At 53.2% G+C, this 14,593-nt stretch overlaps 3 protein-coding genes across 3 annotated transcripts; 1 reads left to right on the forward strand and 2 right to left on the reverse strand.

Moving 5' to 3' along the window:
- Positions 1-6,428: 6,428 nt before the first annotated feature.
- On the reverse strand, positions 6,429-7,590 carry PHYSODRAFT_262161 (hypothetical protein; the record flags this gene model as incomplete). The annotated part of the gene is made up of 4 exons (XM_009536561.1): positions 6,429-6,569; positions 6,695-6,830; positions 6,908-7,017; positions 7,111-7,590. 4 exons carry the CDS (start codon positions 7,588-7,590, stop codon positions 6,429-6,431), a joined length of 867 nt encoding a protein of 288 aa, XP_009534856.1.
- Positions 7,591-8,433: 843 nt separating this feature from the next.
- Positions 8,434-11,511, forward strand: PHYSODRAFT_564389 (hypothetical protein; the record flags this gene model as incomplete). Its single annotated transcript, XM_009536562.1, has 3 exons — positions 8,434-8,688; positions 8,734-9,066; positions 9,100-11,511. 3 exons carry the CDS (start codon positions 8,434-8,436, stop codon positions 11,509-11,511), a joined length of 3,000 nt encoding a protein of 999 aa, XP_009534857.1.
- A 463-nt stretch (positions 11,512-11,974) lies between these two features.
- Positions 11,975-13,143, reverse strand: PHYSODRAFT_396936 (hypothetical protein; the record flags this gene model as incomplete). Its single annotated transcript, XM_009536563.1, has 3 exons — positions 11,975-12,490; positions 12,563-12,703; positions 12,787-13,143. Coding segments are annotated over 3 exons (1,014 nt in total), but the record flags the coding sequence as incomplete, so codon positions are not given.
- Positions 13,144-14,593: the final 1,450 nt, after the last annotated feature.

Here is a 14,593-nt window from a genome sequence, read left to right on the forward strand (position 1 = left end):
TACGAGGTTGCCGCCGAGCTAGCGCTGCCTGTCGTAGCATGCCGCGCCATTGATGCTTGTTGTCCCTGATGCCGACTTGCAACTGAGCTCAATGAGGCCGAGGGGCCTGCCGCTGAATGGATCGTCTTTGTCCTCCCGCTGGTTCGGTCACCTCTTTATGCATTATCTGTGTGGCATACAAACATGGTGTGTGCTGCACTTGTATGACTGTGTGTTTTTACTATTTTGGCGTGTGGAAGCCCCATCTCCTGGTAATCTTGGAAACACTACACACGGCAGCACGGAGGCAGAATGCATAGCCCTGTACCACTATTTGCAGGAACTCATGGTGTTAAACCTACTGTTGTTGGGCTGAACCATAACGGCATGCATGTTATCACAATATATGGAGACAAGCAAGTTGTATCTACCTCTCATACAATCCAGAATTGCATAATAGAAGCAAGCACATTCATATTTGTGACACGAGGCGGTTCTCAGTTTTTCGGCGACGACATGCCATTGTAGAAATGACTTGGAGTTTGTATCGGATGGTGATTGGTGGATGAGTTGGATACGGCGCGGCTGTACCCGTGTGACATGGATGGTGATTGTGGGAGAGAAGTGATTTCTCGGGATGAATCCAGCGCCTGACCACAGATGGGCCCAACTGGCTGGAAGTGTGAATCCTGGGAGTGCACGCCCAGGATTTCAGAGAACACTCAGTCCAGCCTACGATGAGTGCCTAAAGTCTGGCGGAAAGTGTCTCTGGCGAATGTATCCCAGAGTGAACCTCATCTTGCTGTGGCTCAGAGTGCCCCAGAGGATCAAATTACCCTGAGAATCAACCCACTACCACCATGATCATGCGCAGGAGGCCGCTAAACCCGCTAAAAGTGTGGCTTTGTGGAGATACACGCGAGCCTGCAATGCAGCAGACTTGTTACCCAGAGTGCCGTACGATGACCCAGAGTTCACCTCCCTGAGTGCAGGTGACCCAGAGTTCCAAAGATGATTCTCTGGGTTTGGACCATAAATCCAGACTCTCTATACTGAGCTTAAGTGTTTCCCAAGCCAACACCCAAGAATCCCTACAGTTCCCCAAGATTCCTCAGAATTCCCAGGATTTCAGAAGATGACCCTGAGTGTCACCTGATTCTCAGGGATTCGAGTCAGTTCGAAGTCAGTCTGCAATCAAAGTGATGCGTGACCTTGAAGAACCGTTGTGGATGCGCAGACTGAATACTTTCGAGGAGTCGAGAGGGAGTCCTGCACCATACTAAACCAAGTCCAAGGACCCACATTTGGCACTTTCGACGCCGTGCGACAATGAATTCGCAAGCCGATCGCAAGTTTGGACCGCTGAACCCAAGGTATACTCAAGACAAGACATTTGACCCCAAGCATAGTGAACAGAAGATATTTGCCCGAAGAAGTAAGAGAGAGAGAGAGAGAGAGAGAGAGAGAGAGAGAGAGAGAGAGAGAGAGAGAGAGAGAGAGAGAAGTAGCTGATAAAAGCCAAACAGAGTTCAATTTTCCCTGTACTGCGCAAGTGACTTCGGCCAAGCCTGCCGACGGAAATCCGGAGGACCCGAGACTACGACCGCGGGACGCTAAGGGCACATCAACGGCGAAGGACAGCCGTCTGTGTGGACTCCATCAACTCAAGTCCAGTTAGGTGGGGACCAGCGACGGCCTTGAGCTTCCTGGAGTGATCCATCTATTCCATATCCTCGTTGGGTCACTTGCTGTGCTCGTGGTAGCCCATTTCATATTATTCCAGAGGGTATTCTGGGGTGCTAGGTACTTCTCTGGGCCACCTAAGAAACAACATTGAGGTTTTTAGTTTAGCGAGGTTTTTTCAGGCTCACATTCATTTGTCAAAAATACGTTAGGGTTAGGTTACTTAGCGCGCGCTAAAACGTCGGGGGGCACCACACAAACCATGTTCCTGCCAAGCCCCGAGCACTCAACATCACAATGGGATGTCACCCCAAGCTCCTCTCAGAAGAAACTCGCCAACCTTCTCCACCTCTCGAACCTAGCCGTGGGTGGCCGGCTCCCCTTAGGCGCCAAGGCTGCCACCAGCCGTTACTTTTTGTGTCACCGGGACACGGTCGCGCGCATATGGGACTTGCGCCACACGCCAGACGTGCTGCTGCAGCCAAATCGCCGCCGATCAAGCGGCATCCACCACCCCGGCATCGCCACCAAGGTGGCAGCAGTGCCGTTGCCTCTTCGGCAGAACCAGCGGTCCCTTGCTGCCGCCGTGAAGGTCTCCCGCACCACCCTTCGGTGCTACCTTAAAATGGGGTTATTGCGCCGGAGTTTTTCAACTGTCAAGCCTCGTCTCACGCCTGAGCACAAGAAACGACGTCTGGCATTCGCACTACGCCACGTTCGGCAACCCCCAGGTATGAGCATTTTTTTTATTTTGTACAAGCGGTTGGATATCTAATAACCTTGTTGCTGTATTATTATTTTATTTTGTACAGGTCTTAGACGGCCAATTTTCGTCGATATGTACGATGTCGTACATATCGACGAAAAGTGGTTCAATATGTACAAAGGATCAACCCACTACTACATGGCACCTTGCGAAGATCTACCCCACAACACATCGGTCAACAAACGGTATATAGGTAAAGTAATGTTCTTGGCGGCAGTCGCTAGGCCCCGCTATGATTTTTCCGCCGTAAGTTTTTCGATGGAAAAATAGGCATTTGACCTGTGGTTGAGCGCGTACAAGCAAAACGGACTTCGGTTAACCGTTTAGCTGGTACCTGGGAGACTAAAAATGTTTCAATGACCTCGAACGAGTACGAAAATATTTTGGTGACAAAATTATTTCCAGCAATTCACGCGAAGTGGCCAGGTTTGTCATTATTTTTGTATTTGAGTGTTTATTGTTAAAGCTAACGACATGTACATTAATTCTATTTCATGCAGGAGGCAGAAGTCGGCGAATTCGTGTGCAGCACGACAATGCGAGTCCTCACGCAGCGGCTTCGAGGGCAGCAGTTCAACTAGCCGGGCAAGAACGTCCATGGGATATCCGCATGGAGTATCAGCCGCCCAAGTCGCCGGACCTCAATGTTTTAGACCTCTCAGTCTTCTCCGCGATCCAGTCGGTGCAATATCAACAGCCTACCTACAAGGTGGACGCCCTCATTGGGGTAGTACTAGCTGCGTTCGGGCAGTTGCCGAGTCGAACGCTGGACAAAAGCTTCGTAACGCTCCAAAAGGTGATGGAGTGTATCATCAAGGCTGCGGGTGACAACAATTTCCAGCTACCTCGCGTGAGCAAGCTGTACATCAAGAGAGGAATCATACCAAGCTCAATTGCATGTGATTCCACTGTCTACGAAGCCGGCAAAGTAACATTAAAACAGTTGCAATAAAATCTAAAATAATTCGCCCCCATCAACTGTTTAATTCTTGGTTTAATTCGGAGCCCACCTTGATTGGTTGAAATTGGAGCGCGTTAAATGTTTTTCGTGACATATCTACTTATCAGGGTAAAAACCTCACTTCTTTAGCCGCTTGTACGATGCTATCCCTACCTCGCCAGCGTTCAGATAAGCATTGAATGCAATCGCCCAGTCGTGTAGATTGACCACGTATGCGCTTTGGCTATTATCGCCAAATATTGACGAAGATGCGCAAAAAAAACTTATTCACTGCGTATGAGCGTGTTCAAAGTTAGTGTTATTTCGCTCAAATCGCTTGTTATTGAGCTTTAAAAAATACAGTGGGGTGCAGCGTGAGCCCGGCTTTATTTAAGGCCCTGCTTGCGTATAAGATGCAAGAACAGACTGAGATACGACGTCGGGAACGAGTTGTTGTTTCTTCGGTGGCCCAGAGAAGTAGTCGCCTCCAGGATTTTGTATTGACTGCTTGTGTGAAGGGAAGGTAACTAATAGTGATTGTATTTTCCTCCTTTATTGGAGGTGGTGCGCGTTTGTGTGAGTCTCAGGGGAGCTAGGCCCCTGAATTTCAGACTCGAGTGAGCCTAGTGTGTGTCTGACCCACCGTCCAAGGGTCCAAAAGAATAAGTGACGGCTAGTTGTAGTGTTTGTATACTCTGTATTTGCTGGTTTTATCGAGCTAGGAGGGCATTTGGGTAAGGTGTCTTCTGAGTTCCAGGTCCCGGAGTTGACTGAAATCCTGGACCCTAAATTCGTGATATTCTGGGTTTCGGGGGATCTGATTCTCTGGGTTTGCCTTTGGTGTGGAGGTGTGCTCTGAAGTAGACGTGCACTCCCGCACTTCTTCGAGGCTACATTTACAACCGGTGGAGTACCGTTCCGTCGAAGACAAACGAGCCGGCAGGGATTACACAAGGTACCTGTAATGGGCCTACTTTGGCTCACTACTTTAGCTTACACGTGTGCGCGTGTATGTGAGGAAGCGTAGCTTAGTTTAAATTAGAGTTAATTATACTCGGGCCTCCGAGTATAGATTAATCTAAATAAACGATCCAAATAATGTTTTTGGGTTAAAATGAGAACTGCTATTTTTGTTTTATGTTTCTGACTTCCTCTAAATGTAATATTCTAAGATAGGAATCTGCCAACGGCTGGTTGGCAGAATTCCAATGCTATGCATGTCGCTCATTGGCTAAGAGATGCTGCTCTCAGCCTATAGGAATCCTAAGTCTCTATGGACCACCCGTCGTGGTGGTCGTAAATGTATGTAGCCTTTGGTGTGTCTACACCAAGGTCGAGAAAGTCTTCTAACAGACGTCGTATCTGTTAGAGTTACAAGTGACTGTAGCCACTTGTGCGTGTAACCCTGTTACAGTACCCACGCCAACCAAGGAGTGTGATTTTCAGGGTTTAAAGCTTCGCGGCTGCGAATCTATGGGTCTATCTTCTTGCTGTTGACTCTCAAGTCGATTCGCTGGGTCTACACCCTGGGGAACAGTCTTGGGCTTCGCTATACGAACCCCTGGGCGACAAAGATTTCATCGGCCTCGCCTCATTTGCTACTGTTTTGTGCAAGAAAAAGTGGAATCGAAATAAGATAATGACAGACCAAAGAAAAGGTAGCAGATATCTTCACGAAGTCACTGACGTAGCCCATGTTTTGTAAGTTGCGATAACGTATTTGTCAACTAACTAACATAGTGTGAATAAAAATAGAGCGGTTTAGTGCAGTGCACGAAAGTCCCCACAAATGCACTAAAGTACTTTAGTGCACTTTTGGGGCACCTGCACACACTGATGCTGGACATTAGTACGTGCACTAAAGTACGTTAGTGCATTTGTGGGGGCTTTCGTGCACTGCACTAAACAGGTCTAAATAAAAACAAAATGATCGAAAATTCTCTCAATTTAACCCTCAAACGTTTTCTAGACTTTCTTCATAGCACACTTTCAATGGTTCCGGTAAAAATACAAAACTAATATTTAAGCGTTAAGTTACAAATTAAATGATAAACCATAAAAAACGTACAAAAAGCGCTAAAATGTCTGCAAGAGTTTGGCAAACTACTTTAATTATTTTGATAACATGATCATTTACTGGGGAAAAAACTAATTGACAACCAAGAAATGCAAAATTCGTGATTTTCATCAAAGTGTTATCTACGTATCTACCTTTAAACTTATTTTTAATGATTCAGTTGTTCTTGATAACGTAGACGCCGTCAATGTGCTAGAACTAGACACTCGGCTTCTCCACAACGTTAGCAAAGTATTTGTAGTGGTGGTGCTCAATGAAGAGTCACCAAGTACCAATCCGAGCACGGACAATGTAGTTCCAGGCGCTGGGTTGCTGTCTGGACCGCTGACCGATGGTGAGCAGGGTTGACCGGCGGGAGCCGACGAACCGCGATGCTCGACCGCGCGGCCTACCGCGAAAGCGCTTGCTCAAATAAAATAGCCACGTGTCCATTTGCTGGAGGCCGATGTGCAGTGCATGCGTCGATTAGGCACCGTCCCGCACATGACCATGGCCGACGGCCGGCTCGCTCTCCTTGAGCTTGAGCACGATGTGCCTGATGGAGGCCCGCCTGAGGAAGTCGCGTTGGTGAAGGGCATTGTTCACCGAGATCATCCCACAAAACGACGCACACTCACGCAGGGAATCTTGGTGTTGGCACACGATGAAGACGCGCGGCGTTTGAGGCATCTACAATAGTGATTTGCGTCGATAGTTTAGTATCAATTAAAATAGTGCAAAACCAAAGTAATATCACTATCATAACAGCACACCAGTACAGGTCGCCATCCATCAACTGCACCGATTCGATAAACGGACAAAGTCTGCCACCTAGCTAGGCAAAGTTGGCCGGACGGAGTGCAATGAGAAGTAACCTAGCACTAGTATACTGCTAGAGTAAACGGCACAAGTCTAGGTTAGAAGCTACAAATTTAGATATTGAGCTACAAAGGCAACAATCTTTTGATTACAGATTACATGTATGCTGCCTTGCCAACTATGTATCAGTAGTAGTACTTCACGATGCCCGTCACCAGCGAGCGCAGCAAATCCGTCGGCGTGGCCTGCGGCGGGGTGAACGAGCTCCGCCACAGATACTCGTTCAAGTACATGGGAAGAAGGGTCTTTTTCATGCCACGCATTGCCTACAGAAAAACAGTCAGCGCTAAACAACAATACAGTTGATATGTAGTATAGAGTCACACCTTAACGTGGTGCTTCACCCGGATCTCCCAGCGCCCTCAATCCGGTTCGTGTGGGCGCCTGTGACCGGGTCCACGTAGGTCTCGCTGTGGTTAACCCACAGGTGCTTGTAGTTCTTGTCACGGAGCAGGCGGTTGTTGGCAAGGGTGTGCTTGCCAATGACGGAGACGTACGATGCGAATTGATCACTTATAATTGTCGTTCTACAATAAAACAAATTATTGAAAATTAGCAAATAGATAATAAAAGTAAATAATTACACCAGAAAAAAGTGACGTACCCGGCCTTGATGTGCTTCTTGATCAGCGCGGACAACGTGGGCTTCGTGCGATCCTCGTACGTCACGATGCCGAACCAGCGGTTCGTTGTGCGGTCGACGCCGCCGAACAGCTAGTAGTCGGGGAAGCGGCGGCCCCTGTTATACTTCGACTTTTTCTTGAGCGAGGTTTCGTCGATCTCCACGACGTGACCCTCGCCCCCAACCTCCATCGGGATGGAGAGCGTTTCCTTCGAGCAGATGTCTCTGCAATAAGTGTACCATTGCATCGCTGCCTGCTCGTTCACCCCCACCATGTGCGCGGCGGAGGTGACGGCCGTACGCGCACACCAGTGGAGGAGCAGGCGGACGAGCTTACGCAGCGGGAGCTTGTTCTTCGCAAAGAAGGAGCCCGTGCGGACGCTCCGTTCCGTGCGGCACGCCGCGCGCGAGCAGCGCCAACGCTCGTGCGTGACGTCCAACCGCATCGCGTGTGTGCACTTGGGGCACAGGAGTGACGAGGGCACCAGATGCACGGACATGCACCACGCCAACGTGTCTGGCGCGTTGGACGTGATGACCATCACACCGTCGAACGTGGTGCGCTGCAAGCCGCGCGCCGCGTGGACGTCCACCGGACGTGGCAGCTGCGGGCAAGGGGCCGCCAATGGCTTGGCTTTCGAGGATGGGGCTCTGCTGGAGGGCATGGCTGGTGGGCTGGTGGGTTGGGGTCTGGGGTGGCTTGGGCGGCTTGAGCTGGATGCGGAGAGTCTGCAAATGAAAGCTCCGCGGTCGCGGCTTTTTGATTTTCTCGCCCCTTTGTGGGGCTATACATTTTGCGCGGTGTTGTTTGCATAGATTGGCAATGGGTACAACTTGAACTTTAGACCTCTAATGTGGGGCTTTGACTGCATCCTGACAATGAGAACCACATGGTTGTAAGCCAGTAGGAATGCTGTCATCTATAAAGAAAGCTAGATAATCTAGAAAGCGAATGCTCAAGCTGTGTGTATCTGCAGTGTGCGTAGCACGTCAGCCCACACCGCCGCGTGAGTACCCTTAATCTCGTCCCGGCTTGGGACTGAGAGAGGCTGTGAAGGGGAAAATCCCAAGGTCGGGACATCCCACCAAAGAGAGTACACATTCTGTTCAATATTTGGTGTGCTGCACACAAATATCTCTTTTTTCCTGCGCACAGCTTTGGTAGGACTAACACGTACTCAGCAGCGGAGCCAACACTTAACCACCGGTCCAACCATCTCGCTTTGAATCGTTGCTGTCAAAAACAATTGCTAAAGTGACTTGGCTGGGAAACTGCAGACAATTAATAGTACCCCCTTTCTCTGGATGCTTACAGCAAGCAAACCCACGGTCATTCAGAAATCGTTGGGGGCCTTCGTCCCGTTTCTGGATAGAGCCTTCTTTTGTAAACTTAATACACTTTACTATAAAATTCAATGAATTAAACTATATTATCAACAATCCACAACCTCCACAATTCATTCCACTGCAAAATTCACCATTGAATCGCCGCCGGCCTCCGCGATTCGATGTCATCGCACCTAGCGCCGGGCACTCCAACTTCCGCCCTCTATGCGGACTCCGCGGCCGAGCAGGTCGTCGACATGACGCTGGCCATCGACGCGTCCAAGGACGACGAGGAGGCGCTGGCGCTACTCACCACCGCCGAGGCCCCGCTCAGACACGCCCCCGAGCTCCTCGCCGCCCCCGACGCAGCGTCAGCGGCCGCCACTCCCCTCGACAGCAGCGCCAGCTCCCAGCCAGCAACAGCAACAACAGGATCAGTCCCAACAGCTGCAGGAGCCGCCGCCGCCACCGCCGGCCCGAAGCCCAAAGCCGCAGGCTCCAGCAACGTGTCGGCCGTGTACCGCTGGTACGAGGTGGAGGAGAGCTTCAGCGCCAAGAAGCGGGAGGAGTCGTCCATCGCCAAGTGCAAGCTGTGCCGGCAGCAGGGCAAACTCGAGCGCAAGACGTGCGTGCGCTTCAGCAAGAGCGTGACGTCCAATCTGTGGCGCCACCTGAAGGAGAACCACCCGGACGTGTACGCGAAGCACGCGGGCGAGAAGAAGAGCGTGCAGATGCACCGCGTGATGGGCATCAAGAAGAGAGGCAGGAAGAAGAAGGTGGTAGCGCAGGCTCTGCCCACTGGTGCTGATGTTGCGGTGTCAGCTGATGCTACGGCTGTCAACGGTGAGCAAGATGTGGCCAAGGTGCAGACACAATTTGAAGACGGCGGTGCGCAGTCAACGACTACAATTCGCACGCCTGTGGCGAAGAAGGCGAAGCGAGGAGAGCACCAGACGCACTTGTTCGCGGACTATTCGCTGGCTACAGTGGGGAGCTCATTGCATCAGCAGCATCAAGCAGCGAGTCGACCGGCGGCGGCAGCTGTAGCTGGAGTTGGGGCTGCTGGGGTCTCGAGCGTCGCTGGATCTGGCAACTTTAACCCCGAGAAGGTGCGCGAGGCGTTGGGGTACCTCTGTCTGTACGAAATGCTGCCATTCGAGTTGTGCTCGAGCCATGCGTTTCGAAATCTTATGGTGGAGTGCTCTGGAGGCGAGGGTGGATACATGGACGACTCCAACAGCTTTGCCATGTTTGCGAAGGAGATCGCGTTTGGCTACGCGAAGAAGCTGGCTGCGGAGGTCAAGGTGCGCACTGTCATGCAGATGAAGATGACGGACTTCTCGCACCTCATGATATCTGAATGGCGATCATCGAATTCAACTGGTGAACAATCTAGATCTGCGCTAGAATCTGCGTCGCCCGCAGGATATTCTCCTCGCGGCGACAATGACATGGTGTTTCTTGCGCTGTTTGCGGTTGGGCTGGACCAAGAGTTCAATCCTTTCCGGCGGTGTCTGCACGTCTCGTCGATAGGCAGCTACCGCATAGGCCAAGGCAAATCGGTTGCGGCGGAGCTGGCAGGAGACAAAGAGCTGAAGAAGGCGATGTGTCGTGTCCAACCTTGTCGATACATGCCCCAACTTCTCGCTGTGGAACCCCCGTGTAGCGGATACGACCCCTCTTGGACGGACCATAAGCTGCATCTCTTGGAGAGTGTCCCAACGGTGCTACAACAAATCATGATTGCAACGATTAATGGAGTTGACGTATGTGGCAGCTACTGCCTAGGTAGCAACGTAGTCGCCGACGCAGACATTGCTGGTTCTACGGGTTTCCAATGTCGGCGACTAGATCAAGGTGAATACGTCGAGAGCAGCTCTGCGGCAATGGCGGTGGGTTCGTCAAGTGACGCTTTTTGCGGCGTGTCGGCAGTGGAGACTACTTCCAGTATTTTGGAAGAACTGCCTACGAGTCTTACGGGGCATACGTACCGCGACCTCATGAACAAAGTCATGTACTTGGTAGCGCATTTCAAGCAAGCACCAAAGTCGCGAGTGGTGCTGCGGAGGTTAGCGGTGGAACAATCGACTATGAGCGCTGACTCGTTTGAACGTTTGTTCACCGACCGCTTGCGAGAAATGGCGATATCGGTGGGCGGGATTCATTCCGTACTCGCGTTTGTTGAAGACATGAGAGCGGCACTCAAGAAGTATTTCTTGTTGCACAAGGACAATGACTCGGACTTCTCTAAGCTCATCCAGTTGTCATCGTTAACTCGGTACGAGTGGGCCCGAGTTCGCTACCTCACGGTGATACTGAAGCCATTCGCCGAGGCCACTGCGAAGTTGGATGGCGAGAAGTATGTTGTGTCGTCGCTGATCGTTCCCTCAGTTTTTACGCTGATTGAAAAGCTACGTGACTCTAATACAGTCGGTATTGGCCCCTCCAACGCCGCATCTGGAAGCAACCTTGCCAAAAAGAGCAACACGGAGGCATTGGAAGAAGTACCAGAAGACATCGAGGCGCTGAGAGATTTAGCGTTTGCCAACTTGTCTGCGTGCTTCGGGCATTTGTTCTCGGTTCCAGATGATAGCTGGAGCGTGGAGAAGCGTCAAACCTTCAACCTGTTGTGGTCTGCTACAATTTTGGACCCTCGGACGCGGTCGTTCATTATCAAGGGTTCGCTACCCCAACACGAGTTCTGGGATATCGTCAAATCGGAGGCTGCAAACATTGCTGGCACCAAGATGAAAGACAAGGAGAGCGGAAATGATATTGGTGACAGCTCGATCTCTTTGGACGAAGACAACAGCCACTTGGATGGGAGCGGTGTGGGGAAAAGCACCGACCTGTGGGATGATCTCCAAGCGAACCTAGCATCGTGCGCACAAGAAGAAATGCTGCTGAGCTCTAAATCCTCGTTGGAGATCACCAAGTCGAGCAACCTGCTGGAGGTGGAGGTATCGTTTTTCCAAGAAGAAGGTCGTATCGTGTTGCGTGCCAACCCGTTGGAGTGGTGGCAAAATATGCGCATGAAGTACCCTTTCCTGGCGCGGCTGGCCCGCTACGTGCTATCCATCCCTTGCACCGTGAAGGTGGACGACAACCCGGTCCTGTGTGACGGAGGTCTTGTGAAGCGTGGGCCGTCCCAAATGAGTATGTCAGACCTGTGCGACCTACTGGCAGCCTCCATGAACCTTCGTACGGAGAAGAATTCTCACTTCGAGGCGGCAAGCAAGCAAATGTGGTCGACGGTTTAAATGGACGGCAGCGTAGTCCTTTACTACTTCTATTATCTTATTGTTTCCTCCGTCGCGCTGCCATCTTTGCGCGCAAGCGTTCTTTTTGGGCCAACAGCGCTTGCTTCTTGGCGTCTAATGGGTCTGCTGTCTTACTATTATCCGTTGCGGGCGCTTGCGATGGTAACACTGGTGCCTCTCGTTGCGGCTTTATCGGCACCGCATCAGGACTCAACACGTGATTTCCAGTGTGCTGCTGATCTGCTGTCGGTGCTGGCGGTGGTCTTGGCGGCAAAGGTTGCGACAATGACTTTGTGGGCGGTGCACCAGTTTGCAATGGCATCCTTGGTTTTTGGTGCTCCGTCGGCCGAAGGGAAGTTTGGTCGCGCGAAGGTTTTGTTACCCCTGTTGCTTTTCTGAAAGCTTGCTTCGTTTTGGAGCGAGGTCCCTCCTGCCATACCCCACCGAAGTTCGGTAGCCAATCTGGGCCGTACTCCGACTTCGATTGGAGCTCCGAGAAGATATCTCGCCGCTTGGTGGTTGTTGCTTCAGCTCTGTCGTCTGCCGTCTTGGTCAGTGAAGACGATGTTGGTGCAGCTTGCTCGCGGAGGTTGCACTTCTTGTACTCCTCCTCTGTCTGCACCATCCAGGGTGGCACCGCCGCCGTGTGTACATTCCCCACACCAGCTCCCCACGACACCGACGCAATTGAGCTCAGTCCTTCGCCTCGCGCAAGCTCAGTCACGCGATGCACAAACGCGGGGCCGTCCTTCCCGGCGTGCTGCGTTTCCGGGTGGTCAGCCTGCTCCTCCTTTACGAGTTGATCTATCGCCCACGGTATCCACTCGCTCTTCCGCAGCTTTACAATGCCGCCTCCCCACACACGCTTGCCTTCGTGCCGACCAAGAGGGTTCTGCAGCACTCCTTCAGCCGACGAGACGGTTTTGGAGCGACTCGGTGCCGTGGCCAGCGCCAACTGTGGTCCCAACAGAGCCTCCTGCTGATGTTTTCGGGTCGCCGGCCCCACCGCAGCATTAGTATCCTCCACAGTCCACCGTCTCTCCATCTGCACTTCTTGCAGCCTGGAGGCAGCGGACGACAAAAACGCCTCGACCCGTTCACTCGCTGCCTGGTCCACCGGCTCCAGCTCCTGCTTCTGCTCTGCAGCCTGTTGTTCCTCTGCAGCTCGTCCATTGTTCAGGGCCGCCTCAAGCTGCTCCACGCAGAGCAACAGCCGTGAGACTCCACCGGTTCACTCCACCGGTTCACTCCACCTTGAGGAGAGCAGCAGCGTACCTCTCGCCGCTTGGCCGCCTGCAGCCAGAGCTGGGGCCTCGTCTGGCGGTCCGCATCGCAGCGGTGGTGGCGGCAGAACGCCTCCACCTGCGCCCTGTGCCCGTCTCCACCGAAGTGCGCCACTGCGTCGGCCGTGGCCAGCGCTACGTCGCAGAAGACGCAGCGCCACCAGTTCACATCGGACGCGAGTGCTGTGGTGGTCGCGGCATCGCAGAGCTCCTGCAGTTTGCCCGCGTGCCGCAGAAGGAACTGCTGCGCCGCGCGCTGGTGGCCGCGAGAGAAGACGTGCTTCCGCCACTTGACGGCGCTCGAGCGGCGGCACGCGACGCAGAACGGCGCCTCGGCCACAGCGTCGTCGCCGGCCATGGACCGCCGCCACTGCAACGAGGTGAGCCTCAGCTGAGCTGCTCGGATTGTGTGTTGATTGTGTGGTGCGTTCGACTAATCTTCGGGCATACGTTGCACAAGACAGATGCTCGGAAAGACTGCCGCAGTTGCGGTTGTCCGCTCGGATGCCCGCTGCAGCACAGCTGCTGAGCCCGCGCGACTCGCTCGTCTTGCCGTGTTTGCAGAGAGTGCTCCGTTCTTGGTGTGGAGGCGCGCCAGTTGCCTTGTCGCCACGAACTCAGTCGCCAGAGGCGGCGGTCACTGCGGTGAGCAACCAACGTGCGCCTGCAGAGCACCGCCCCGAAATGTACAATGCGTCGAATGCATCAAGCAAGGGGCTCACCTCAAACGGTGTAGGACCGTCGATCTCGGCGAGCTGGCGGCGGTGCGTTGTAAGGGCGGTTCGTTGGCTGTGTGCGTCTTGTAAGTGCTCGCTGGTGGTCAGCATGGCCGTTGCGGTGCGTTAGCGGCTCGCTCCATCGGCACCAGCGCCGCTTGACCCGTTACAAGTGATGATCTCTGAAAATATCCAGTGGTTTCGTTCGATCAGCGAGGGCTTCAACGCGCTTGAACGCCGGCTCGCGGCACCAAAATGCCAGCGAAATGAGCGTTGCGGCAGCAGGTTAGGAAGAGCTGTCGGGCACACACCTAGAAATCCGCGATTGCGCCCCGCAGGTCGCCGTGTTGCTTGCTCCGGCATCATCCTCCACGTCATGCTGCGGCGGAACTTGGCTGCTGCCTGGTATGCTACGTTAGCTGTGTCGATCCACTGTGGCAAGGGATTGTGGGCTAAAACCTCTCGGCTGTTTCATCAATCAGCCGGGTGTCCCAGAAAGAGTATCGTTCTGAAACAGCACTTATCGACGTGAGTATGTGGACGTCCCCACTTATTACGGAACGTCGCCTATTTTCTGCCCCGTCTCGACCGTGCACATCCTTCATCTTGATTAAAGTATACGGATCTGGCGCTCAGTATGTCAGACTAGGCTTCACTATGCTCCTGGCGAAAGTGCCAGAGAGCGGAACGCACAGAGATGACACAAGTCGCACACAGCTGCACCATCGCCAAAGCCAGATCAGCCCTCGGTCTCTGAGACCGGAGAGAGCGAGGGAGAACAGCTCGAGCTCCACGGACGGACGGCGCCCTGCCTCGTCCTGCCGTCACTCGCACCGTCGAGTACTCGCGCGCTTGCTCGCCGTGTAGGCCTCTCCGCCCATTGTGGGGTCCTCCTCTTCCTCGGCGATGGACGCCGCGTACGAGCGGCCGGCGTCCAGCTCGTCGTACTTCGCCCGCCCGCCCAAGCCGTGCCGCCTGCTGCTCCGCGTGCACGCGGCCGAGGACCTGCGCCATGTGTCCAGCCACGGCACCTACTGCAAGCTCTACGTGGGCGGCACCGAGATGGTGCGCGGCAGCGGCGCC

This window comes from Phytophthora sojae, assembly GCF_000149755.1.
Source record: "Phytophthora sojae unplaced genomic scaffold PHYSOscaffold_9, whole genome shotgun sequence".
Taxonomy (NCBI): Eukaryota; Oomycota; class Peronosporomycetes; order Peronosporales; family Peronosporaceae; genus Phytophthora; species Phytophthora sojae.